Raw genomic sequence first — 26178 nt, forward strand, 5'->3', positions numbered from 1 at the left:
TAGTAGTTACAATAGTAGTTACAATAGTAGTCACAATAGTAGTTACACTAGTAGTCACACTAGGAGTCACACTAGTAAATACAATAGTAGTCACACTAGTAAATACAATAGTAGTCACACTAGTAGTTACAATAGTAGTCACACTAGTAGTTACAATAGTAGTTACACTAGGAGTCACACTAGTAAATACAATAGTAGTTACACTAGTAGTTACAATAGTAGTCACACTAGTAGTTACAATAGTAGTTACAATAGTAGTTACAATAGTAGTTACAATAGGAGTCACACTAGTAGTTACAATAGTAGTCACACTAGGAGTCACACTAGTAGTTACAATAGTAGTTACAATAGTAGTCACACTAGTAAATACAATAGTAGTTACACTAGTAGTTACAATAGTAGTCACACTAGTAGTTACAATAGTAGTTACAATAGTAGTTACAATAGTAGTTACAATAGTAGTTACAATAGTAGTCACAATAGTAGTTACAATAGTAGTTACAATAGTAGTTACAATAGTAGTTACACTAGTAGTTACAATAGTAGTTACAATAGTAGTCACACTAGTAAATACAATAGTAGTTACACTAGTAGTTACAATAGTAGTCACACTAGTAGTTACAATAGTAGTCACAATAGTAGTTACACTAGTAAATACAATAGTAGTTACACTAGTAAATACAATAGTAGTTACACTAGTAGTCACACTAGTAGTTACACTAGGAGTCACACTAGTAAATACAATAGTAGTCACACTAGTAGTTACACTAGGAGTCACACTAGTAAATACAATAGTAGTTACAATAGTAGTCACACTAGGAGTCACACTAGTAGTCACACTAGTAGTTACACTAGTGGTTACAATAGTAGTTAAAACACAACTACAGGTATATTTAATGTATCGTGGAACATTTTACACGAAATTGCTCTTTTATGATCTATTTAGAGTACTTATATTTACAGTACTTCCCTTTAGAGTACTTATATTTATACTATTTCTATGTGGATAACATATTTACAGTACTTATATTTACAGTACTTATATTTAGGGTGCTTATATTTAGAGAGTTGTTGTGTGATGCAGTAGATATGTATAATTCCTTCTCCTGTGTCAGATGTTAACCCTATAATTTCTGTCCCCCATAGAGCCCCGAGTGATGTCTCCCCTGGTGCTCCACTTCCCAGAGAGGAACACCGAGAGCTATGCCCGGGCCCACCTGGCTCACTCCATGGACCTGCACTCCTTCACCGCCTGCATGCACCTGAAGACGCGCCCTGGAGAGATACACACTGTCCTGTCGTACTCCAGCCAGGGCAACGACAACGAACTGATGATCACCATGGGATATGAGGTGAGCGGGAGTCATGGAGGGAGTCAGGGAGGGAGGGGAGTCATGGAGGGAGTCAGTGTGGAGGCGAGGGGAGGGAGTTATGGAGGGAGGGGAGGGAGTCAGGGAGGGAGGGGAGTCAGGGAGGGAGTCATGGAGAGAGGGGAGGGAGTCAGTGTGGGAGGCGAGGGGAGGGAGTTATGGAGGGAGGGGAGGGAGGGAGTCAGGGAGGGAGGGGAGTCATGGAGGGAGTCAGTGTGGGAGGCGAGTGGAGGGAGTTATGGATGGAGGGGAGGGAGGGAGGGGAGTCAGGGAGGGAGTCAGGGAGGGAGTCAGGGAGGGAGGGGAGTCAGGGAGGGAGTCGGGGAGGGAGGGGAGTCATGGAGGGAGTCAGTGTGGAGGCGAGGGGAGGGAGTTATGGAGGGAGGGGAGGGAGTCAGGGAGGGAGGGGAGTCAGGGAGGGAGTCATGGAGGGAGGGGAGGTGGTCAATGTGGGAGGCGAGGGGAGGGAGATATGGAGGGAGGGGAGGGAGTCAGGGAGGGAGGGGAGTCATGGAGGGAGTCAGTGTGGGAGTCGAGTGGAGGGAGTTATGGAGGGAGGGGAGTCAGGGAGGGAGGGCAGTCAGGGAGGGAGGGCAGTCAGGGAGGGAGTCAGGGAGGGAGGGGAGTCAGGGAGGGAGTCGGGGAGGGAGGGCAGTCAGGGAAGGAGTCGGGGAGGGAGGGAGGGAGTTGGGGTGGAGTAAGCGAGGGAGGGATGGAAAAGTCATCAACAGTCTTGTTTCTATTTTTCATGTGATCCACCCAGGTGGGTCTGTGGATCGGCAACGAGTTTGTCAACCTGCCCCACAACTTCCACTCCCGTGACTGGGTCAACTACTGTGTCACCTGGTCGTCCCACTCCGGGGGGGCTGAGCTGTGGATCAACGGGCTGGTGGGGGAGGAGCAGTACCTCCGGAGGAGATACACAGTCAGCCCAGCAGGGGTCTTCATACTGGGGAAGGACCAGGACGGCTTCCTGGGGATCTCTGACACGGACGCCTTCGTGGGTCAGATGACAGATGTCAACGTGTGGGATTACGTTTTGAACTCGGCTGAGATCCGGGAACAGATGTCCTGTGAGAACACCACCTCTCCCAGGGGGAACGTGCTCAGCTGGGGGGTCACTCCTATGAGTCTCTATGGGGGGGTGCAGCTGGAGACAGACTACAGGTGTCCCTGAGGGGAGGGGTCAGCTGGAGACAGACTACAGGTGTCCCTGAGGTGAGGGGACAGCTGAAGCACAGGGAAGCCTGGGTGGTGTTCAGTAGGGCACAACGTAACAAAACATTTTGCAACGGAAATAAAATAGTTCTTATTGGACGAGTTCAGGAAGTGCAGTACCACCGTGTTCCGTGCCGTTTCAAAACGTTTTGTCTCTACTGAACATGACCCTGTTTCTCACAGAGCAGAGGATTCCCACTATCAACACAATGTAGTTCTGTTTGGTCTGTTATTATGTCCAGTCAATATATCAAATCTATCCTTTACTGCTGATGACTATTGGGTGTGAAGGATAAGTCATCTGTTTGAGACACGGGTATCAGGTTTAGTAATGACAATGTTTATTGTTTAAGTGAAGTAAAGCACAGAAGATCTCTGAACGTCCGTGTGGGCTCATCGTAATTCATATCTATGTTTCCTCAATAAAGTTCTATATTAAAGCATCTTGTATGTTTATTTCATGCACTGTAACAGCCTTGCGTTGTTAGACAGGCTGCAGAGCCAGTGAACTATAAAACAGACACGGACATATCGCCATAGCAACAAAACATTTAAAGGCCCAGTACAGTCAAACTTCTGTTTTACTCCCTGTGGTCTGTATCATATTGTACAACAGCTGATGAAACACTGTGTTTCTTGATTTAAAAAAAATATAAAATAAAATAAAATAAAAAATTAAAAAAATGTATCAGTGTTATTTCCTGATAGTTACTGGTTGAAAATATAATCTTCACAGTACCTTCTAATCAGCTTGTTTGCATATGGGCGTGACTTTCGGCGGTAAATTGGTTAATAGACCAATAATAAAGCGAGTTCCAAACCTGTCTGCCAATAACAGCTAGTTTTAAGTTTTCCCCCCGCTCAGACCCCTCCCAGACAATCTTAGCAAAATTCTTCCTTGAGAAATAGTTTTTTTTGCTGCTAAAAAGCAATACAGTAAGGTACTTACAGGGGAGAGGGTGTTTTCAGGTCTTTTTGCCCGCGCTACAGACTATCGTTCTGCTAAATAAGGGTTAATAAAGGGCCCAGTGCACTACTTTATAGTCTTAGAGGTGTGTTTCCTGTCCTATTCCGCGTTTGGTTAATTATGTTTGTCCCCCATGAGATACCGTAGGAAGTCTATTTCACTTCCTCAAAATCTTCAGAGTGAAACTAAGATAACTGGACTGTGACTTCTTGGTGTAATCTGTATTTATTAAATTATGCAGACGTTATTATGTCAATACCAAATCGCTTCTGGGTAACAGGCCTACCTACGTGGCATTGATTTGACTCAGACAGTTATTCCAGTGTCAAAGTTGACCACAAAGTGTAAACGGGATCAATTTTGGTCATCAAGTCAGTCTCGTCTAAAATGGAGTTCGGAACATCAGTCCCATTTTACATTTAACGAAGGTATTTGGTACAGTATTTCTCAAGTAAAACAAATGTGCGACATGTTTTCTTATGTAAACAAAGTTCGGAGCTGCTGTGCAGGTCTGTCTCACTGTCTATGCTATTGGATAGAGAGAAATCCCCGCAGCTGTTCGCCACATGTTAGTGGGTAAATGGAAATCTTCAAACCATAAAAAAAACAAACTTGTAATGTTCTTGTTGTGATGCATAGATGTTCCAAACTTTAATGTTTACATACCCTACATTACTCCTCTCATATGTATATACTGTACCTCGATACCATCTACTGCATCTTGCCTATGCCGTTCTGTACCATCACTCATTCATTTATCTTCATGTACATATTCTTTATCCCTTTACACTTGTGTGTATCAGGTAGTTGTTGTGGAATTGTTAGGTTAGATTACTCGTTGGTTATTACTGCATTGTCGGAACTCGAAGCACAAGAATTTTCGCTACACTCGCATTAACATCTGCTAACCATGTGAATGTGACAAATAAAATTTGATTTGAACTCCATTTTAGACGAGACTGACTTTATGACCAAAATTATCCTGTTTACACTTTGTAGTCAACTTTGACACAGGCCACTTTCAAAGGGATTCATTGCTGTTTCTGTTTCCCAGAAATGATTTGGTATTGACATAACAACGTCTGCATTGGGCGTATAATTTTATAAATACAAATTACACCAAGTGGTTCCAGTCCAGTCTGTCAACATTCAAATAGAACAACCTGTTTTTTTTTGTGTTCTTCTCCTTTCTTCTCTCAAACAGAGTCCTTAAATAAACGGCCTCAATCCTCCTCCTTAGAAGGCAGTGACCTTGAATGCGTCGCCTTCCCTGCCGTCTCCGGTCTCTGGTTTCAACGGCGCATGTATCTCCACCTGGTTCCTGTCAGCGAACATCTGACTGATCTCCAGGAAGGTCTTGTTCTTGGTCTCCGGGACGATCAGCCAGATGTAGAACAGTGTCGCCAAGCAGATGAAGCAGAAGATGATGAAACTGTTGGAGCCCAGGCCACTCTGGAGGGCAGAGATAGATATGTAGAAACACAGACAGAAAGAGGAAGACATTCAGGTCACACACAACTTCTGGACGTGACAGCGTATATACTCTACGGTACTGTACTGATGATGAAAATATTGGTGCTCGGGTCTCTCTGGAGACGGACATACAGAGGTAGAGACGTAGAGGTAGAGGTAGAGGTAGAGAGAGAGGTAGAGACATAGAGGTAGAGGTAGAGAGATAGGTAGAGGTAGAGAGATAGGTAGAGACAGAGGTAGAGGTAGAGAGATAGGTAGAGGTAGAGAGATAGGTAGAGGTAGAGACATAGAGGTAGAGAGATAGAGGTAGAGGTAGAGAGATAGGTAGAGGTAGAGAGATAGGTAGAGGTAGAGAGATAGGTAGAGGTAGAGAGATAGGTAGAGAGATAGGTAGAGGTAGAGACATAGAGGTAGAGGTAGAGAGATAGGTAGAGATATAGGTAGAGGTAGAGAGATAGGTAGAGGTAGAGAGATAGAGGTAGAGGTAGAGAGATAGGTAGAGACAGAGGTATAGGTAGAGGTAGAGGCATAGAGGTAGAGGTAGAGAGATAGGTAGAGGTAGAGGTAGAGACAGAGGTAGAGGTAGAGCAATAGGTAGAGGTAGAGGTAAAGAGATAAAGGTAGACAGATAGGTAGGTAAAGGTAGAGAGATAGGTAGGTAGAGGTAGAGGTAGAGAGGTAGAGAGATAGGTAGGTAGAGGTAGAGAGATAGAGAGATAGGTAGGTAGAGGTAGAGAGATAGGTAGGTAGAGGTAGAGATGTGGAGAGATAGGTGGAGGTAGAGAGAGAGGTAGAGACATAGGTAGAGTTAGAGAGATAGGTAGAGGTAGAGACATAGCTAGAGGGAGAGAGAGATAGGTAGAGTTAGAGAGATAGGTAGAGGTAGAGAGAGATAAATAGAGGTGTAGAGGTAGAGACATAGATAGAGGTAGAGAGAGATAGGTAGAGGTAGAGGTCAAAGTAGAGATATAGAGGTAGAGGTCAAGAGATAGGTAAGTAGAGGTAGAGAGATGGAGAGATAGGTAGGTAGAGGTAGAGAGGTAGAGAGACAGGTAGGTGGGTGGGTGGGTGTAAAGAGAGATAGGTAGGTGGGTGGGTGGGTGTAAAGAGAGATAGGTAGGTGGGTGGGTGGGTGTAAAGAGAGATAGGCAGGTAGGTAGGTAGGTGTAAAGAGAGATAGGTAAAGGTAGAGACATAGATAGAGGAAGAGAGAGATAGGTAGAGGTAGAGAGAGATTGGTAGAGGTAGAGGTCGAAGTAGAGATGTAGAGGTAGAGGTCAAGAGATAGGTAAGTGGGTGGGTGGGTGTAAAGAGATATAGGTTCCCGATGATGTTCACATCGTCAGGAACATGAGGTTGACTTCCGTCGACAGGCTTTTATATTGGGGGAGAGAAGGGCGTGTTTCATAGTTCTCAACCAATGTCTGTTCACTTGGGCGTGGCCACTGAGTGAGCATAGTTTACTTGTGAAAACAATTCTCTCATTTAGAATCAAAAATTACATTTAATCTTTTCATAAATTGTTTCATATTTAAACATTTAAATTTCACAATAATTCCATGTGAATCTGTCGTCCTATCATCAGATATAATGTCCCAGACAACAACTGACCTGACATCATATTCTTCAAGTACCAACGGACACTTTCAACTGGTTGGATTACAGAAATATTGTACCTTTCCCCAACCTTTTGAAGTTACCATACTCTCTCTATGTTAACGAAGGGCTTTCCAAGAGTCCATTCTGTAGAGTGGAGAGAAAAGGGTGAAAGGTATTTATGGGAGGGTCATAAACCTCACCCAACAGGGCAACGTCATGACCACTGATCATGAGTAAAGCCTGTGGGTCTATGTATGTGGATGACTAAACACTATACACGTCAACTACTACAGAGTGTGAAATCCCTGCAACGCTTAGCTTAGTGATGAGCTTTGAGGGCACTATGGTGTTGAACGCTGAGCTGTTGTTAAGGAATAGCATTCTAACATTGGTGCTCCTTTTGTCCAGGTGTGAAAGGGCAGTGTGGAGTGCAATAGAGATTGCATCAACTGTGGATCTGTTGGGGCGGTATGCAAATTGGAGTGGGTCTAGGGTTTCTGGGATAATGGTGTTGATGTGAGCCATGACCAGCCTTTCAAAGCATTTCATGGCTACAAATCAAATCAAAGTTTGTCACGTGCGCTGAATACAACAGGTATACCTTACAGTGAAATGCTTACTTACATGCTCTAACCAATAGTGCAAAAAATGTATTACAGACGTGAGTGCTACGGGTCGGTAGTAATTAGGCAGGCTACCTTAGTGTTCTTGGGCACAGGGACTATGGTGGTCTGCTTGAAACATGTTGGTATTACAGACTCAGACAGGGAGAGGTTGAAAATGTCATTGAAGATAGCGCATGCTCGGAGAACACGTCCTGGTAATCCATCTGGCCCTGCGGCCTTGTGAATGTTGACCTGTTTAAAGGTCTTACTCACGTCGGCTACGGAGAGCATGATCACACAGTCGTCCGGAACAGCTGATGCTCTCATGCATGTTTCAGTGTTACTTGCCTCGAAGCGAGCATAGAAGTTATTTAGCTCGTCTGGTAGGCTTGTGTCACTAGGCAGCTCTCAGCTGCAGCTCTCCCTTTGTAGTCTGTAATAGTTTGCAAGCCCTGCCACATCCAACGAGCATACTATGATTCGATCTTAGTCCTGTATTGACGCTTTGCTTGTTTGATGGTTCGCCGGAGGGCATAGCGGGATTTCTTATAAGCTTCCAGGTTAGAGTCCTTGAAAGCGACAGCTCTATCCTTTAGCTCAGCGCCAATGTTGCCTGTAGTCCATGGCTTCTGGTTGGGGTATGTACGTACGGTCACTGTGGGGACGACGTCATCAATGCACTTATTGATGAAGCCAATGAGTGATGTGGTGTACTCATAGACCGAATCACTGGTGCTTCCTGCTTTAATTTTAGCTTGTAAGCAGGAATCAGGAGGATAGAATTATGGTCAGATTTGCCAAATGGAGGATGAGGGAGAGCTTTGTACACGTCTCTGTGTGTGGATTAAAGGTGGTCTAGAGGTTTTTTCCTCCTCTGGTTGCACATTTAACATGCTGATAGAAATGAGGTAAAACTGATTTAAGTTTTCCTGCATTAAAGTCCCCGGCCACTAGGAACGCCGCCTCTGGATGAGCGTTTTCCTGTTTGCTTATGGCGGAATACAGCTCATTGAGTGTGGTTTTAGTGCCAGCATCGGTCTGTGGTGGTATGTAGACAGCTACGAAAAATACAGGCGAAAAATCTCTAGGTAGATAGTGTGGTCTACAGCTTATCATGAGACACTCCACCTCAGGCGAGCAAAACTTTGAGACTTCCTTAGATATCGTTGTAGATAGCTGTTGTTTACAAATACACATAGACCCCACCCCTTGTCATACCTGCTTATGAGCTGCTGTTCTATCCTACCGATAGAGTGTATAACCCGCCACCTAGCTGTATGTTATGAATGTCGTCGTTCAGCCACGACTCGGTGAAACATAAGAGGTTGACTCCTGTATGTATTGACACAACACACACACTAGACACACACGCACACCCGAATAGTGTGTATTAATAGAGTAGTGGCCTGAGGGAACACACTTCATGTATTGTGAAATCTGTTGTAAAATGTATTTGAATGTTTAAAAATTGTATTATAATGTATATTACTGCCTTAATTTTTGCCGGACGCCAGGAAGAGACAGCAGCTACTGGGGATCCATAACAAATAGAAATACATACAAATAGAAATGGTCCATAAACACTACCGAGACTCTAATGGATATATATATATATAGAAATAAGGATTGTAGCCTAAGTGAAACCTCATGTTGAAGTCTACACAAGACTATTGAATTCATGAAAAGATGGCTGATTAAAATCTCAAAAATGTGAAGAGTTAGAGTAGGTGCAGGTCAAATCTATCACATGAATTCCTGATCCATACGCCAACTTCAGACCATTAACCATACTCATAGATAGAAATAAATGCAATCAGATAATCTAAAGAACTACTTTATACTACTTTCAACTACTTTATACAAATAACATGCTATAAAATACGTGTTTATTTTTTTAATGAGAAATTAAATGAGGCATATGACTCAGTGAACGAATGCAACAGAGTGGTGAAAAAAATAAACATAATGAATCGTGAAATATTACGATGAGAGATATTCAGCTTGGTGGTTGGGTCCTTTTTGTTTCATACACTGCTCAAAAAAATAAAGGGAACACTTAAACAACACAATGAAACTCAAAGTCAATCACACTTCTGTGAAATCAAACTGTCCACTTAGGAAGCAACAGTGATTGACAATAAATTTCACATGCTGTTGTGCAAATGGAATAGACAACAGGTGGAAATTATAGGCAATTAGCAAGACACCCCCAATAAAGGAGTGGTTCTGCAGGTGGGGACCACAGACCACTTCTCAGTTCCTATGCTTCCTGGCTGATGTTTTGGTCACTTTTGAATGCTGGCGGTGCTTTCACTCTAGTGGTAGCATGAGATGGAGTCTACAACCCACACAAATGGCTCAGGTAGTGCAGCTCATCCAGGATGGCACATCAATGCGAGCTGTGGCAAGAAGGTTTGCTGTGTCTGTCAGCGTAGTGTCCAGAGCATGGAGGCGCTACCAGGAGACAGGCCCGTACATCAGGAGACGTGGAGAAGGCCGTATGAGGGCAACAACCCAGCAGCAGGACCGCTACCTCCACCTTTGTGCAAGGAGGAGCAGGAGGAGCACTGCCAGAGCCCTGCAAAATGACCTCCAGCAGGCCACAAATGTGCATGTGTCTGCTCAAACGGTCAGAAACAGACTCCATGAGGGTGGTATGAGGGCCCGACGTCCACAGGTGGGGGTTGTGCTTACAGCCCAACACTGTGAAGGACGTTTGGCATTTGCCAGAAAACACCAAGATTGGCAAATACGCCACTGGCGCCCTGTGCTCTTCACAGATGAAAGCAGGTTCACACTGAGCACATGTGACAGATGTGACAGAGTCTGGAGACACCGTGGAGAACGTTCTGCTGCCTGCAACATCCTCCAGCATGACCGGTTTGGCGGTGGGTCAGTCATGGTGTGGGGTGGCATTTCTTTGGGGGGCCGCACAGCCCTCCGTGTGCTCGCCAGAGGTAGCCTGAATGCCATTAGGTACAGAGATGAGATCCTCAGACCCCTTGTGAGACCTTATGCTGGTGCTGTTGGCCCTGTGTTCCTCCTAATGCAAGACAATGCTAGACCTCATGTGGCTGGAGTGTGTCAGCAGTTCCTGCAAGAGGAAGGCATTGATGCTATGGATTGGCCCGCCCGTTCCCCAGACCTGAATCCAATTGAGCACATCTGGGACATCATGTCTCGCTCCATCCACCAACGCCACGTTTCACCACAGAATGTCCAGGAGTTGGCGGATGCTTTAGTCCAGGTCTGGGAGGAGATCCCTCAGGAGACCATCCGCCACCTCATCAGGAGCATGCCCAGGCGTTGTAGGGAGGTCATACAGGCACGTGGAGGCCACACACACTACTGAGCCTCATTTTGACTTGTTTTAAGGACATTACATCAAAGTTGGATCAGCCTGTAGTGTGGTTTTCCACTTTAATTTTGAGTGTGACTCCAAATCCAGACCTCCACGGGTCGATAAATTTGATTTCCATTGATGATTTTTGTGTGATTTTGTTGTCAGCACATTCAACTATGTAAAGAAAAAAGTATTTAATAAGAATATTTCATTCATTCAGATCTAGGATGTGGTATTTTAGTGTTCCCTTTATTTTTTTGAGCAGTGTATATACAATATATCCAGAATCTCTCTTTGTTGACATCAACATTACTTGTTTTACTATGAACAATATATCCAGAATCTCTCTTTGTTGACATCAAAATGGCGTCTTTCCGGCTTGGAGAACTGACCTCCATGAAGGGGAACACCAGTCCCACAGTGAAGTTGGACAGCCAGTGGATAGACCCTGCCACCATAAAGGCTGCTGGTCTGGACGACTGGCGGAACATCTCTGTGGTCACCACGTAGGGAATAGTACCTTGGGACAGAGGTCAGAGGTTAGACATCCACAATGTTGCAATGTTCCGGCTTAACACGTTTGTACGAAACAAAACGTCAGTTTGGCATTGAGGAAGTACGTCACTGCCTTATCTGCTTCTTCATACCCCAAACACAAAATAGAGATTACGGAGATGATTTTTAATGAGTGTATTTCTGAAGTGGCTAGTTTGCATCAACTACCTTCAATAAAACTAATGCAAAGGTTTCGCCCGCAAACTTTGGTTTCCAATCACGATGTTCTGGCATGTCTGCCTCGTGATTTGTAAAGAGGAAACAGACCATAGTCCCTGCTGTTGCCTAGGGTCAGGATTCTGAGACTAGTGACAGGTCTTCGTTAGAGACTAGTGACAGGTCTACGTTAGAGACTAGTGACAGGTCTACGTTAGAGACTAGTGAGACGTCTACGTTAGAGACGAGTGACAGGTCTACGTTAGAGACTAGTGACAGGTCTACGTTAGAGACGAGTGACAGGTTTACGTTAGAGACGAGTGACAGGTCTACATTAGAGACTAGTGACAGGTCTACGTTAGAGACGAGTGACAGGTTTACGTTAGAGACGAGTGACAGGTCTACATTAGAGACTAGTGACAGGTCTACGTTAGAGACGAGTGACAGGTTTACGTTAGAGACGAGTGACAGGTCTACATTAGAGACTAGTGACAGGTCTACGTTACAGACTAGTGACAGGTCTATTTTAGAGACTAGTAACAGGTCTATGTTAGAGACTAGTGACAGGTCTACATTAGAAACTAGTGAGACGTCTACGTTAGAGACGAGTGACAGGTCTATGTTAGAGACTAGTGAGATGTCTACGTTAGAGACTAGTGACAGGTCTACGTTAAAGACTAGTGACAGGTCTATGTTAGAGCAACATCATCTCTGTACTCACTGGGAATAGGACTTATGGGAACAGACATGTAGTCTATGACTAATTGACTAATTAATTGACTAATGCTACCGTATAGATGGTATGTATTCTATATGCACCAGAACCTGACATTATGTCATGTTCTGGTCATCATGTTTTTGACACATTATTATACTGCCTATCGCATGTTTAAAAGGCAATTGAATATTCAAACCATTACAGTGTGTCTGACCACACATGAGGTCGACTTACTGGGTCCGACCGCGTGTCCAACAACATAGAGGATGACACAGGCGATGCTGACGTAGGGCATCCACTCCGTACTCTCCTGTGTGTCAACAAAACTGGGGCTGTTATCATAAACCCGCAGTATTTACAGCTGTTCACTTCCTCGTTCTCTCTATAACTCTCTATATCTCTATAACTCTCTATATAACTCTCTATATCTCTATAACTCTCTATATAACTCTCTATATCTCTATAACTCTCTATATCTCTATAACTCTCTATATCTCTCTATATCTCTATAACTCTCTATATCTCTCTATATCTCTATAACTCTCTATATCTCTCTATATCTCTATAACTCTCTATATAACTCTCTATATCTCTATAACTCTCTATATCTCTCTATATCTCTCTATATCTCTATAACTCTCTATATAACTCTCTATATCTCTATATCTCTCTATATCTCTCTATATCTCTCTATATCTCTATATCTCTCTATATCTCTCTATATCTCTCTATATCTCTCTATAACTCTATATCTCTCTATATCTCTATATCTCTCTATATCTCTCTATATCTCTATATCTCTCTATATAACTCTCTATATCTCTCTATATCTCTCTATAACTATCTATATCTCTCTATATCTCTATATATCTCTATATCTCTCTATATCTCTCTACATCTATCTATAACTCTCTATATCTCTCTATATCTCTCTATATCTCTATATCTCTCTATAGCTCTCTATAACTCTATATCTCTCTTTATCTCTATATCTCTCTATATCTCTCTATAACTCTTTATATCTCTCTATATCTTTCTTTATCTCTCTATATCTCTCTATATCTCTTTATATCTCTCTATAACTCTATATATCTCTCTATAACTCTTTATATCTCTATATCTCTCTATATCTTTATATCTCTCTATATAACTCTCTGTATCTCTCTATATCTCTCTATAACTCTATATCTCTCTATATCTCTCTATAACTCTATATCTCTCTATATCTCTCTATAACTCTTTATATCTCTCTATATCTTTCTTTATCTCTCTATATCTCTCTATATCTCTTTATATATCTCTATAACTCTATATATCTCTCTATATCTCTATATATATCTCTATATATCTCTCTATATCTCTATATAACTCTCTATATCTCTCTATATCTCTCTATATCTCTCTATATCTCTCTCTATATATCTCTCTATATATCTATATCTCTCTATATCTCTATATAACTCTATATATCTCTCTATATCTCTCTCTAAATCCCATCCCCAGTAGACCCCCTCCACCACTGCTCCCAGGGTTGAAGTCTTAGGCCCTCAGCTCAGTCTGGTCCTGTGCCAACTGGTGGATACCTGATTTATGGGACTATAATTCTGCAACCTTTGTATCACGTTACCAGTATTAACTGCAGGTGCAATAAAGCATTCACACTAAAGGCTTTAGGGGATGTTGAGTTGGAGTTTTAGCTTGTTGTGTTTGGCTAGTGTTATGGGAGTTTAAGTTTTAGCTTATCGTGTTTGGCTGGTGTTATGGGAGTTGACGTTCTAGATTGTAGTGTTTGTCTGGTGTTATGGGAGTTGTTCAAGCTTGTAGCATTTGGCTGGTGTAGTGTTTGGCTGGTGTTATGGGATTTGTAGTTTTAGTTTGTAGTGTTTTGCTGGTGTAGTGTTTGGCTGGTGTTATGGGAGTTGTAGTTATAGCTTGTAGTGTTTGGCTGGTGTTATGGGAGTTGTAGTTTTAGCTTGTAGTGTTTGGCTGGTGTTATGGGAGTTGGAGTTATAGCTTGTAGTGTTTGGCTGGTGTTATGGGAGTTGGAGTTATAGCTTGTAGTGTTTGGCTGGTGTTATGGGAGTTGTAGTTTTAGCTTGTAGTGTTTGGCGGGTGATATGGGAGTTGCAGTTATTGTTGTATGTCTCTAACAACAACAGATTTACTATATATGCCTAGTGCAATACTATTGATCATAGTGTGCACTACTTTGGACCAGACCCGATGGCTTTGGTCCAAAGTAGGGCACTATGAAGGGAAAGGGGTGTGATTTGGGTGCAGTGTGGCTTACCTGGAAGGTGAGGGCCACAGTGAGGAGAGCACAGGACACACAGCAGATCCCAAACCCAATGAGGAGGAGCAGCCTCCTGCCTGCGGCCTCCACAATGAACACCTGTTGAACCACAGTCACAAACATGAAGGAAAGGTCGAAGGTGACTCCTGAAAACTGGAAGCATTTACTTGTGAATCTATGGCTGCATTACACAGGCAGCCCAATTCTGATCTTTTCCCACGAATTAGTCTTTTGGCCAATCAGATCAGCTCTTTTGTCCATATTTGGGCAAAATATCAGAATTGGGCTGCCTGTGTAAACCCAGCTTTATGTTTCTACAGTACGTTAAAATGTGTGTTCAATTGAAGTGAGCCCTTCAGTACAATGTTGGAGACTGAAGAGAGGGTACTTCGTACCGCGGTGATGGTCATGAAGACGTTGACAGCCCCAGTTCCAACTGTGACGTACTGAATGTCACTCTCCGGGACTCCCGCCGAGCTGTAGATACTGTCAGCATAGTAGTATATCTGAGGAGAGGAGAGACAGGGTTCTAGCTTCAGATAATGTAATGGCAAAATTAGGGTTCTGGGAACTTTACAGAGATTCCCAGGTTTTCTAAAAATCCCGGTTGAAGGATTCCGGATTCCTGGCTTATTCCCTCCCAATTCAGGGAATCTTCTATCCAGGATTTATGGAAAACCTGTGACGTTTGGGAAAGTAGCTGGAATTTTGCAACTCTAGCCCAAAATAATGATTTCTCCCACTAGAGGGTCATCAGATCCATATAATATTCAACAATAGTGGATCAGTAATGCAGATGTTTCAAGGGTCCAAGCTTGTGTGAGGAATAAACTTGTCCCCAGGAACTGAAGACTTGCGTTAGCTCCCTTGCGGTAGCTTACCTTAGCATTAGCTCAGCGGGATAACACTGTCTTGTGGTACTCAGGAAACCTGGGTTTGAATCCCGGACGGTTACACACATAGAGATAGTATAGAGATTGCATCGTTGTATCTGTCCCATTAGGGCGTCTGTGAGAGCGCGGGTAACGCCATTGAGGCCATCTCCATTTTGAAGTAGTCCATTTTCTACTTCTGAGTTGGTAAACAAACTGAAAGGGTGCATACTGCCACCTGGAGGTTGTTTGAACAGGTATGAAGCCAAGGTTGGTGATTTACTGCCACCTGCAGTTATGAAATGTATAAATAATTGGCTGATCCCTCCTGATGTCCTGGATGGAATTATGTGATCCTTAAACCATAGGCTGTCCCACCCAATTGACTACTTCAAAATGGTGAAAGTCCTGAATGGCGCTGCCCATGCTAAAACAGGCTTTTGGCCACTAGAGTTCTCTGTACATCTCTATGGTTACACCTTACCTCATTGATCCCCAGACAGCTGCTCATGTTCGTACACATTTGACTGTGTTAGCCCGCTGATCTAAAACCATTTAGCTCAGGTCTTCTGGTCTCATACGCATGTTTTACCGCGTTGATCCCAGACAGCTGTTGACCCATGTTCATGGCCACGATGGAGATGAGCTGCCAGCGCAGGGAGCGGAGGGACAGGAGGTTGAGGACGGACAGGCGGCCCTCGGCTTGTTCTGATTGGTGCTCCAGTCTCATCTCATCCATCTCTCTGTCCACATCCTCCCAGCCTCGTAGACGCTGCAGCGCTGAGGGAAAGGAACGCACAACCTCCTCATCAATCAGTCAGTCAATCAACCAACCAAGCATTATGTATCTATCTATCCCCCCCTTTCACCTAGTCAACTTGGGGATTCCAATCAGCGACATTTTGGTAAATGGCCCAACGCTACCTGCCGCTTCTATCTATCTGTCTGTCTGTCTGTCTGTCTGTCTGTCTGTCTGTCTGTCTGTCTGTCTGTCTCTATCTTTCTCTCTCTCGCCACCTCTCTCTCTCTACCTCTATCTCTACCTCTCTCTCTCTCTCTTTCTCGCTACCTCTATCTCTACCTCTCTCTCTCTCTCTCTCTCTACCTCTCTCTCTCTCTCTCTTTCTACCTCTCTTTCTCTCTCTATCTCTCTGTGAAAATTGGCAGAGGTCGTGAAATGAACTGTCAGGTGTGTTACCTCTCCGGGCGGTCTTGTCGTCTCCTCTCTGGATCAGCATGTACCTGGGGCTCTCTGGGAAGAACGGTAGTAGCAACAGCTCTACCAGGGCAGGGATACCTGTTAGACCCAGCATGAGAGGCCAGCCTGGGGAGAGGACAGGACACACACACCTTACTGAGCCACAGACAATCCAGCTACAGGTCAACCTCTCTAACCTCTAGGCCAGCGGTTCCCAAACTCTGGGTTGGGTTGGGCGGTGTTGGGTAGGCCCGTGTGACATTAAAAACGTGACTTTTCAATTAGTCGCGGTCCCCCAGAAATCCCCTGATATCAATGTGGCGTTGTGTACCAGAAGATTTTGTGGAACCTCTGCTCGAGGCTGCCCTACCTGTGTTGTTTCCCAGAATGCTCCTGATGCCTAACACCTGTGCACTGAGGATCCCGATGGTGATGAAGAGCTGAGGCACGACGCCGATCGCTCCTCTCAGGTTCTTAGGAGAGAGTTCACCCAGGTACATAGGCACCACGTTGGACGAAAGACCTAGAGGAGGGGTGACGACAGAGAAGGCATCAGGCTACAGCACTTCAATTAGCATCTGATTGCATCTGATCAATAAATAAGGTAATGTTTTTATTTTTACCTTTATTTAACTAGGAAAGTCAGTTAAGAACAAATTCTTATTTTACAATGACGGCCTAGCCCCCAGCCAAACCCTCCCCTCACCCAGACAATTGTGCACCACCCTACGGGACTCCCAATCACTGCCAGTTGTGATACAGCCCGAGATCGAACCAGGGTCTGGAGTGACGCATCTAGCACTGAGATGTAGTGCCTTAGACAGCTGTGCCACTCGAGAGCCTCGTGAGACTGCCGTTATTAATCAAATTTCATCAGAAACTGACACAGTTCATATACATATAGCTACGAATTCGAAGTATGTGTTGTTCTTGAATAAAAGTTGGAAAGATAAGAAAATATTAAATGAGATAAGATATACAAACTTTTCTGTCCATTAAACGTGATCAAAATTAGTGTGATAGAGTTTTTTTTTTTTTTTGCTGACCTGCGCAGATCCCCACTATAATCCTAGCCACGATGATGATCTCATATGACTTAGCGATCTCGCTCACTCCCATCATCACAGCAGGAACAACGGAGAAGATGTTATTGAAGAGGAGGGTGCCTTTCCTGTCAGACAAATTTTTTCATGAGAGATAAACAAAAATAGTATTTCATGATGATCAAAGTATGTTTTCTGAACATTTCAATAGATCATTTACAAGCCTATTCCAGTTGTATTTTAAGTTTTATAAACGGATAACTTATTATTTGGATGTATAGACAGTTAATGCATCTTTTATAACCGGGTCATTACCTTCCTAGTTTGTTGACGAGCGGGGCCACCATCAGTGAGCCAAACAACCCTCCCAGGGGGAACATGGAGACAGACAGAGACCACAGCAGGGTGAGGAAGCTGTCCTCCATAGGTCCACCGTAACGCTCCACGTAGGTAGTGTTGTAGAACTGTTGTATGAACTGGACAAAGACACATTTTTATTGTATTTCACTTGTATTTTATACAGGAAGTTCCCATTAAGGTCAAAATACCTCTTTTTTTTTTTTTACAAAAAAATCGATTACGTGTCAACACAACAATTCAATTCATTTTAGCCCAAATACAATAGGTAGAAATGTGAAGTTTCAGTGCAGTTTATTAAGGGAACTAGATTGTATTGAAATGAATGTATTATTTCATTTTTTAAAATGTTTATACTTCAGATAAATTCAGTGTGGTATAAATTACCAGCGATGGAGAGTTGATCACAGCCACGTTGTATCCATACTGAAAGGATGATCCAAAGGCAGATATGAGGGTAGCCAACATCAGGACAACAGTCAGCTTCTGTCACGTCAAAAGGAGAACATAGTGTAGTGTCACGCGCTGATCTGTTTCACCTGTCTTTGTGCTCGTCTCCACCCCCCTTCCAGGTGTCACCCATCTTCCTCATTATCTCCTGGGTATTTATACCTGTGTTTTCTGTCTGTCTGTGCCACTTCGTTTTGTTCGTCCAAACCTACCAGTGGTTTCCCTTGCTGCTCCCGGTTTTGACCTTTCCTGACCTGCCCCTGAGCGTGCCGTTCTGTACCTTTACCCCACTACTCTGGATCACCGACCTCTGCCTGACCTGCCCCTGAGCCTGCCTGCCCTGAGCCTGCCTGCCCTGAGCCTGCCTGCCCTGAGCCTGCCCTGACCCTGACCCTGCCCTGACCCTGACCCTGCCCTGACCCTGACCCTGCCCTGAGCCTGCCTGACCCTGAGCCTGCCTGACCCTGAGCCTGCCTGTCGTCCTGTACCTTCGCCCCCACTACTCTGAATTATTGCCCCCTGCCTGCCCTGACCCTGAGCCTGCCTGTCGTCCTGTACCTTCGCCCCCACTACTCTGAATTATTGCCCCCTGCCTGCCTGCCCTGACCCTGAGCCTGCCTGTCGTCCTGTACCTTCGCCCCCACTACTCTGAATTATTGCCCCCTGCCTGCCTGCCCTGACCCTGAGCCTGCCTGTCGTCCTGTACCTTCGCCCCCACTACTCTGAATTATTCACCCCTTCCTGCCCTGACCCTGAGCCTGCCTGTCGTCCTGTACCTTCGCCCCCACTACTCTGAATTATTGCCCCCTGCCTGCCCTGACCCTGAGCCTGCCTGTCGTCCTGTACCTTCGCCCCCACTACTCTGAATTATTGCCCCCTGCCTGCCCTGAGCCTGAGCCTGCCTGTCGTCCTGTACCTTCGCCCCCCCACTACTCTGAATTATTGCCCCCTGCCTGCCTTTGACCTGTCATTTGCCTGCCCCTGTTTAAAGAAAACGCTTTTGTTTTTGCTTAATAAAACATGATACTGTAGGAATTTAGCACAACAATCTGCAAATAACCACACATTTTCGACCTTATTGCTAACACTTTTCATGCAGTAGTTATGTTTCCTATTTAGTAACATACTATCCATGTGCTAAGTATAATACAAATAAAAATAACGTTTTTTATAAAACTATTAAAAAATCCAACATCAAAGTATGCAGCGTAACATAATGTTGGGATGTTCATCAACAATGTAAAGTCATTTTCTCACCCCTCTCCTCTCTTCCAAAGGTTTCCCCAAATTATTTTCTTCTTCCATGGCTCTGGACTTGAGGTTTCTATTGTCCCCTCACTCAGCCACAGAGAGCAGACCAGCACTGCTCTGACGGCTCCACAGATATCAGACCAGCGCTGCCCTGACGGCTCCACAGATATCAGACCAGCGCTGCCCTGACGGCTCCACAGATGTACTTTGGACATTGGATCAGAGGATCAGACGGTAGATTAGAGTTTACTACCCCCTCGTGTTAATACTTCAAACGCAGTGTTTTGTTGCCTTTATGGCATGTTAAGGTGTCTCCAGAAAGGGTTCACACCTCTTCTTCACTTTGTTTCACATGACGTTGCTGTTACAGCCTGAATGTTACATGGATTCAATTGAGATGTGTTGTGTTGTACTGGCCTACACACAATACCCTATAACGTCAAAGTGGAATGAAGTTTACAAATTAATTACAAAATGAAAAGCTGAAATGTTTTGAGTCAAGTATTAAATCCATTTTGTTATTGGCAAACCTGAATAAGTTCAGGAGTTAAAATGTAGCAACATTGTAGTTGCCGGCAGGTTTGGCCGGGCAGGGATGTCCCATCGCGCACTAGCGACTCCTGTGGCGGGCCGGGCGCAGTGCACGCTGACACGGATGGACTTGATATTTTATCAAATAGGGATATCTTCTCTAGACCATATTATGGCAAGAACAGCTAAAATAAGCAAAGAGAAACGACTGTCCATCATTACTTAAAGACATGAAGGTCAGTCAATACGGAACATTTCAAGAACTTTGGAAGTTTCTTCAAGTGCATACGCTTGGCTTTCTCTCAACCAGCTTCATGAGGTAGTGACCTGGAATGCATTTTAATTAACAAGTGTGCCTTGTTAAAAGTTAATTTGTGGAATTTATTTCCTTCTTTATGCGTTTGAGCCAGTCAGTTGTTGTGACAAGGCGCCTTTATATGTGACAAATCAAATTTAATTTGGATTTGACTTGAAATTCACCTTTCTGCAGAACAATAACCTAAAACACAAGGCCAAATATACACTGGAGTTGCTTACCAGTGGCCTAGTTACAGTTTTGACTTGAAAATCGGCTTGAAAATCTGTGGCAAGACTTGAAAATGTCTGTCTAGCAATGATTCGCAGTCAATTTACCCAGAAACCCAGCTCTCAGCTGTAAACACTGTCAAAGGTGATTCTAACATGTACTGTGTGAATACTTATGTAAATGAGATATTTCTATATTTCATTTTCAATACATTTGAGAACATTTCTAAAAACATGTTGTCACTTTGTCATAATGGGGTATTGTGTTTAAACGAGTGAGAAAAAATAAATATTGAATTCATTTTGAATTCAGGCTGTGACATAACAAAATGTGAAATAAGTCAAGCAGCCCGGCAGCCAAGGAATACTGAAGGCACGGTGTGGACCATGTACCTGTATGTACCATGGTGCATTGTTGTGGTACTATGTTGCACACTGTATGTACCATGGTGCAATGTTGTGGTACTATGTTGCACACTGTATGTAACATGGTGCATTGTTGTGGTACTATGTTGCACACTGTATGTAACATGGTGCATTGTTGTGGTACTATGTTGCACACTATATGTACCACGGTGCATTGTTGTGCTACTATGTTGCACATTGGATGTACCATGGTGCATTGTTGTGGTACTATGTTGCACACTGGATGTACCATGGTGCATTGTTGTGGTACTATGTTGCACACTGAATGTACCATGGTGCATTGTTGTGGTACTATGTTGCACACTGTATGTACCATGGTGCATTGTTGTGGTACTATGTTGCACACTATATGTACCACGGTGCATTGTTGTGGTACTATGTTGCACATTGGATGTACCATGGTGCATTGTTGTGGTACTATGTTGCACACTGAATGTACCATGGTGCATTGTTGTGGTACTATGTTGCACATTGGATGTACCATGGTGCATTGTTGTGGTACTATGTTGCACACTGAATGTACCATGGTGCATTGTTGTGGTACTATGTTGCACACTGTATGTACCATGGTGCATTGTTGTGGTACTATGTTGCACATTGGATGTACCATGGTGCATTGTTGTGGTACTATGTTGCACACTGTATGGTGTTGGGCTTTGATAATGCGAGATAATAAAATAAACTCATCTGAATTTATTGGCTGAAAAATTGTCTGTGTGTGGTTGTGTCACGCGGGTCTAGGTGTGTGTGCAGGAATCAGACGCAGAGAGAGAGTAACGGAGTAAAGTGCTTTACTATTGCACACCAAACTGATAAGCCCAATACAATACAGGACACGCAGGACACTATACCAGACAACCCAAAACCACAGGGTGTCCAGTATAGAAAATAAAATACACCACCACCTAATATGTACACACGTAACAAAAGACAATCCCGAGCACCGCCCGAACAGGCAGGGGAGCCAACTTCGGCGGAAGTCGTGACAGGTTGGCTTGGTTTTGATGAAGATTCAATTGAAGATGACGAAGAAGAAGGCCAAATCAAAGTTGCTCAAACTTATCAATTACATTTATTTCACCTTTATTTTAACAGGGAACCTAGGTCACTTTTACAAATGTGTCCTGTATATACACAACATAAATATACACATTATACCCAATCTATATACAGTATATACAGTGCATTCGGAAAATATTCAGACCCTGTGACTTTTTACACATTTTGTTACGTTACAGACTTGTTCTAAAAATGGATTAAATACATTTTGTTCTTCATCAATCTACACACAATACCCCATAATGACATCACAATACCCCATAATGACATCACAATACCCCATAATGACATCACAATACCCCATAATGACATCACAATACACCATAATGACATCACAATACACCATAATGACAAAGCAAAAACAGGTTATTGTAAATTTGAGCAAATTTATAAAACACAAAAAACTGAAATATTACATTTACATAAGTATTCAGACCCTTTACTCAGTACTTTGTTGAAGCACCTTTGGCAGCGATTACAGCCTAGAGTCTTCTTAGGTATGACACTACAAGCTTGGCACACCTGTATTTGGGGAGTTTCTCCCATTCTTCTCTGCAGATCCTCTCAAGCTCTGTCAGGTTGGATGGGGAGCATAGCACAGCTATTTTCAGGTCTCTTCAGATATGTTCGATCGGGTTCAAGTCCGGGCTCTGGCTGGGCCACTCAAGGACATTCAGAGACTTGTTCCAAAGCCACACCTGCGTTGTCTTGGCTGTGTGCTTAGGGTCGTTGTCCTGTTGGAAGGTGAACCTTCGCCCCAGTCTGAGGTCCTGAGTGCTCTGGAGCAGGTTTTCATCAATGATTTCTCTGTATTTTCCCTCAATCCTGACTAGTCTCCCAGTCCCTGCTGCTGAAAAACATCCTCACAGCATAATGCTGCCACCATCTTGTTTCACCGTAGGGATGGTGCCAGGTTTCCTCCAGACGTGACACTTGGCATTCTGGCAAAATAATTCAATCTTGGTTTCATCAGACCAGAGTTTCTTGTTTCTCATGGTCTGAGAGTCCTTCTGGTGCCTTTTGGCAAACTCTAAGTGGGCTGTCATTTGCCTTTTACTGAGGAGTGTCTTCTGTCTGGCCACTCTACCATAATGGTCTGATTGGTGGAGTGCTGCATAGATGGGTGTCCTTCTGGAAGGTTCTATGTCAGAGTGACCATCGGGTTCTTGGGCACCTCCCTGACCAAGGCCCTTCTCCCTCGATTGCTCAGTTTGGCCGGGCGGCCAGCTCTAGGAAGAGTCTTGGTGGTTCCAAACTTCTTCCATTTAAGAATGATGGAGACCACTGTGTTCTTGGGGACATTCAATGATGCAGGCATGTTTTCTACCCTTCCCCAGATCTGTGCCTCGACACAATCCTGTCTCGGAGCTCTGCTGTCATGTGTACACCCTCTCAGGCCTCTAGGTCACCAGGCTGCTGGTTATCCTGCACACCTGTCACCATAGTCAAGCACACCAGCGCCTCATGACACTCACCTGGACTCCATCACCTCCTTGATTGTCTCCCCTCTATCTGTCCCTCCCCTTGGTTCTTTCCTCGGGTGTTATTGACTCTGTCTCATGACACTCACCTGGACTCCATCACCTCCTTGATTATCTCCCCTCTATCTGTCCCTCCCCTTGGTTCTTTCCTCATGTGTTATTGACTCTGTCTCATGACACTCACCTGGACTCCATCACCTCCTTGATTGTCTTCCCTCTATCTGTCCCTCCCCTTGGTTCTTTCCTCTGGTGTTATTGACTCTGTCTCATGACACTCACCTGGACTCCATCACCTCCTTGATTATCTCCCCTCTATCTGTCCCTCCCCTTGGTTCTTTCCTCAGGTGTTATTGACTCTGTCTCATGACACTCACCTGGACTCCATCACCTCCTTGATTATCTTCCCTCTATCTGTCCCTCCCCTTGGTTCTTTCCTCAGGTGTTATTGACTCTGTCTCATGACACTCACCTGGACTCCATCACCTCCTTGATTGTCTCCCCTCTATCTGTCACTCCCCTTGGTTCTTTCCTCAGGTGTTATTGACTCTGTCTCATGACACTCACCTGGACTCCATCACCTCCTTGATTGTCTCCCCTCTATCTGTCACTCCCCTTGGTTCTTTCCTCAGGTGTTATTGACTGTTTCATGTTGGTGCGTTGTTTTTGTTTTTGTTTATTGTTTTGTTTATTTATTAAAACACTCACTCCATGTACTTGCTTCCCGACTCTCAGAGCACTCGTTACATCTGCGGACAGTTCCTTCGACCTCATGGCTTGTTTTTTGCTCTGACATGCGCTGTCAACTGTGGGACCTTATATAGACAGGTGTATCCCTTTCCAAATCACGTCCAATCAATTGAATTTACCACAGGTGGACACTCCAATCAAGTTGTAGAAACATCTCAAGGATGATCAATGAAAACAGGATGCACCTGAGTTCAATTTAGAGTCTCGTCGCAAAGGGTCTGAATACTTATTAAAAAAAGGTATTTGTTTCCTATTTTTAATACATTTGCAAACATTTTAAAAACAATGATAATAATTTGCTTTGCCATTATTGACTATTGTGTGTATATTGATGAGGGAAACAACTATTTGGTCCATTTTAGAACAAGGCTGTAACATAACAAAATGTGGAATAAGTGACCGGGCCTGAATACTTTCTGAATGCCCTGTAAATACACATTAAAATACAAAAACATATTTATTTTGTTCCAGCCAATAAAGTGTGTTAAAAAGCAGATTTACCTCGCTCGGTGGAGACCCTAGGAACCTCAAGACTTAACCAGTCCTGTGAACAGATTCGGCAACTTCGGTGTCTATACTGCAACAGCAAATTTAGATTAGAGTAATGTAGAGATCTATGGATCTTTAGCCAAGTCCAGCCAACCTTTTGATACAGGATACAGTGGTGAGTATCAAAACTGTCACCTGTAACAAAACAAAAGGGCATTATGGGAGACCCTGTGTTCTAAACCCTGTGTCCTAAACCCTGTGTCCTAAACCCTGTGTCCTAAACCCTGTGTTCTAAACCCTGTGTTCTAAACCCTGTGTTCTAAACCATGTGTCTTAAATCCAAAGGTTCAAGAGTTTTAGCAGCTGCACTTTGATGAATAATATCATCGTAATCAACAACAGATAAAAAAGGTTGACTGAATACTCTGCTTCCTACCGCTCAGAGAAAGGCACCATCTGTTTCAGTAGAAAAATAACAACTTTAAATCTTAGCTTCTTAACCAGATCATCTTATATGGGTTTTTTTTAACCATCAAATCTACGTTCTATTGGAGAACCATCTAATGAGTGAACATGTAGTTCATCTGAAACATTCTTAAGAGAGAGAGTTTGAAAACAACATGTATTTTATTTTTGCCTGTATTAAGCACAAGTTTTAAATCAGCAATTGATTACTGCATATGGTACCTTTAAAATGGGAGTGTAGTTTTGACACAGCCAGATCAACAGTCGGGGTAATAGCATACACAATATATAGTATCATCTACCTATAGATGAAGTTTACCATTTAAAAAAAAAAAAATAGATTGACCAATGGTGTTTCTATAAATAGTGAAGAGATCAGGTCCCAGAATCCACCCCTGTGGTACACCTTTATGTACTTCAAGACATGCAGACTGAACCCCGTCAATGACGATGGCTAAGCTCATCGTGATACCATCAACAGGCCTATCAAGGACTTGTTCAATAAAATACCATGATCAACAGTATCACAAGCTTTTGACAGGTCCACAAATAAAGCAGCACATTTCATTTTAGAGTCTAAAGTATCGACAAGATAATTAACAGCTAAACTGGTTACTGTAATAATTAAATGCCCAGGACTAAACCCTGTGTCCTAAACCCTGTGTCCTAAACCCTGTGTCCTAAACCCTGTGTCCTGAACCCTGTGTCCTAAACCTTGTGTCCTAGACCCTGACTGTAGTGGTTGTTGTAGTGGTTGTTGTAATAGTACTGTGTCCTAAACCCTGTGTCCTAAACCCTGTGTCCTAAACCCTGTGTCCTAAACCCTGACTATAGTGGTTGTTGTAATAGTACTGTGTCCTAAACCCTGTGTCCTAAACCCTGTGTCCTAAATCCTGTGTCCTAAACCCTGACTGTAGTGGTTGTTGTAATAGTACTGTGTCCTAAACCCTGTGTCCTAGACCCTGTGTCCTAAACCCTGTGTCTTAA

At 43.6% G+C, this 26178-nt stretch overlaps 2 protein-coding genes across 3 annotated transcripts in view; one reads left to right on the plus strand and one right to left on the minus strand.

Annotated features, from left to right (window-relative positions):
- ca6 (carbonic anhydrase 6) overlaps positions 1-3028 on the plus strand; it is a 36781-nt gene extending 33753 nt beyond the window's left edge. Inside the window, exons 10-11 of the mRNA XM_036988953.2 lie at positions 1147-1352; positions 2134-3028. Coding sequence (XP_036844848.1) covers positions 1147-1352; positions 2134-2547 — 620 coding nt within the window. The 3' untranslated portion in view covers positions 2548-3028. The remainder of the gene's footprint in view (positions 1-1146; positions 1353-2133) is intronic.
- Positions 2908-24879, minus strand: slc2a5 (solute carrier family 2 member 5). 2 transcript variants are annotated; one of them, XM_090185442.1, is made up of 14 exons: positions 24739-24879; positions 19605-19673; positions 19475-19570; positions 18155-18253; positions 17726-17886; positions 17414-17538; positions 16738-16890; positions 16368-16493; positions 15762-15949; positions 14693-14803; positions 14295-14396; positions 12239-12314; positions 10968-11095; positions 2908-5007 (listed from the first exon to the last, which is right to left on the minus strand). In XM_090185442.1, the coding sequence occupies exons 3-14, from the start codon at positions 19520-19522 to the stop codon at positions 4792-4794; spliced, it is 1533 nt and encodes a 510-aa protein (XP_090041568.1). In that variant the 5' UTR covers positions 19523-19570; positions 19605-19673; positions 24739-24879; the 3' UTR covers positions 2908-4791. The 2 variants fall into 2 exon arrangements, with proteins under 2 accessions (XP_090041568.1, XP_090041569.1); XM_090185443.1 differs by lacking the exons at positions 2908-5007; positions 10968-11095; positions 12239-12314; positions 14295-14396; positions 24739-24879 and having other exon boundaries at positions 14694-14803; positions 15654-15949; positions 19475-19673.
- Between the last annotated feature and the right edge of the window lie 1299 nt (positions 24880-26178).

Source organism: Oncorhynchus mykiss, chromosome 9, assembly GCF_057628025.1.
Source record: "Oncorhynchus mykiss isolate SJ-2025 chromosome 9, ASM5762802v1, whole genome shotgun sequence".
NCBI lineage: Eukaryota > Metazoa > Chordata > Actinopteri > Salmoniformes > Salmonidae > Oncorhynchus > Oncorhynchus mykiss.

What these genes read in the sequence shown, in the direction of transcription:
- slc2a5 (XM_090185442.1), bottom strand. Translation starts at nt 19,522, where the DNA reads ATGGAAGAAGAAAATAATTTGGGGAAACCTTTGGAAGAGAGGAGAGGG. An exon ending in TGATCAACTCTCCATCGCTG is followed by an intron (nt 17,887 to 18,154) that starts GTAATTTATACC and finishes GTCTTTGTCCAG; the next exon opens with TTCATACAACAGTTCTACAA. An exon ending in CGACAAGACCGCCCGGAGAG is followed by an intron (nt 15,950 to 16,367) that starts GTAACACACCTG and finishes CCTTTCCCTCAG; the next exon opens with CGCTGCAGCGTCTACGAGGC.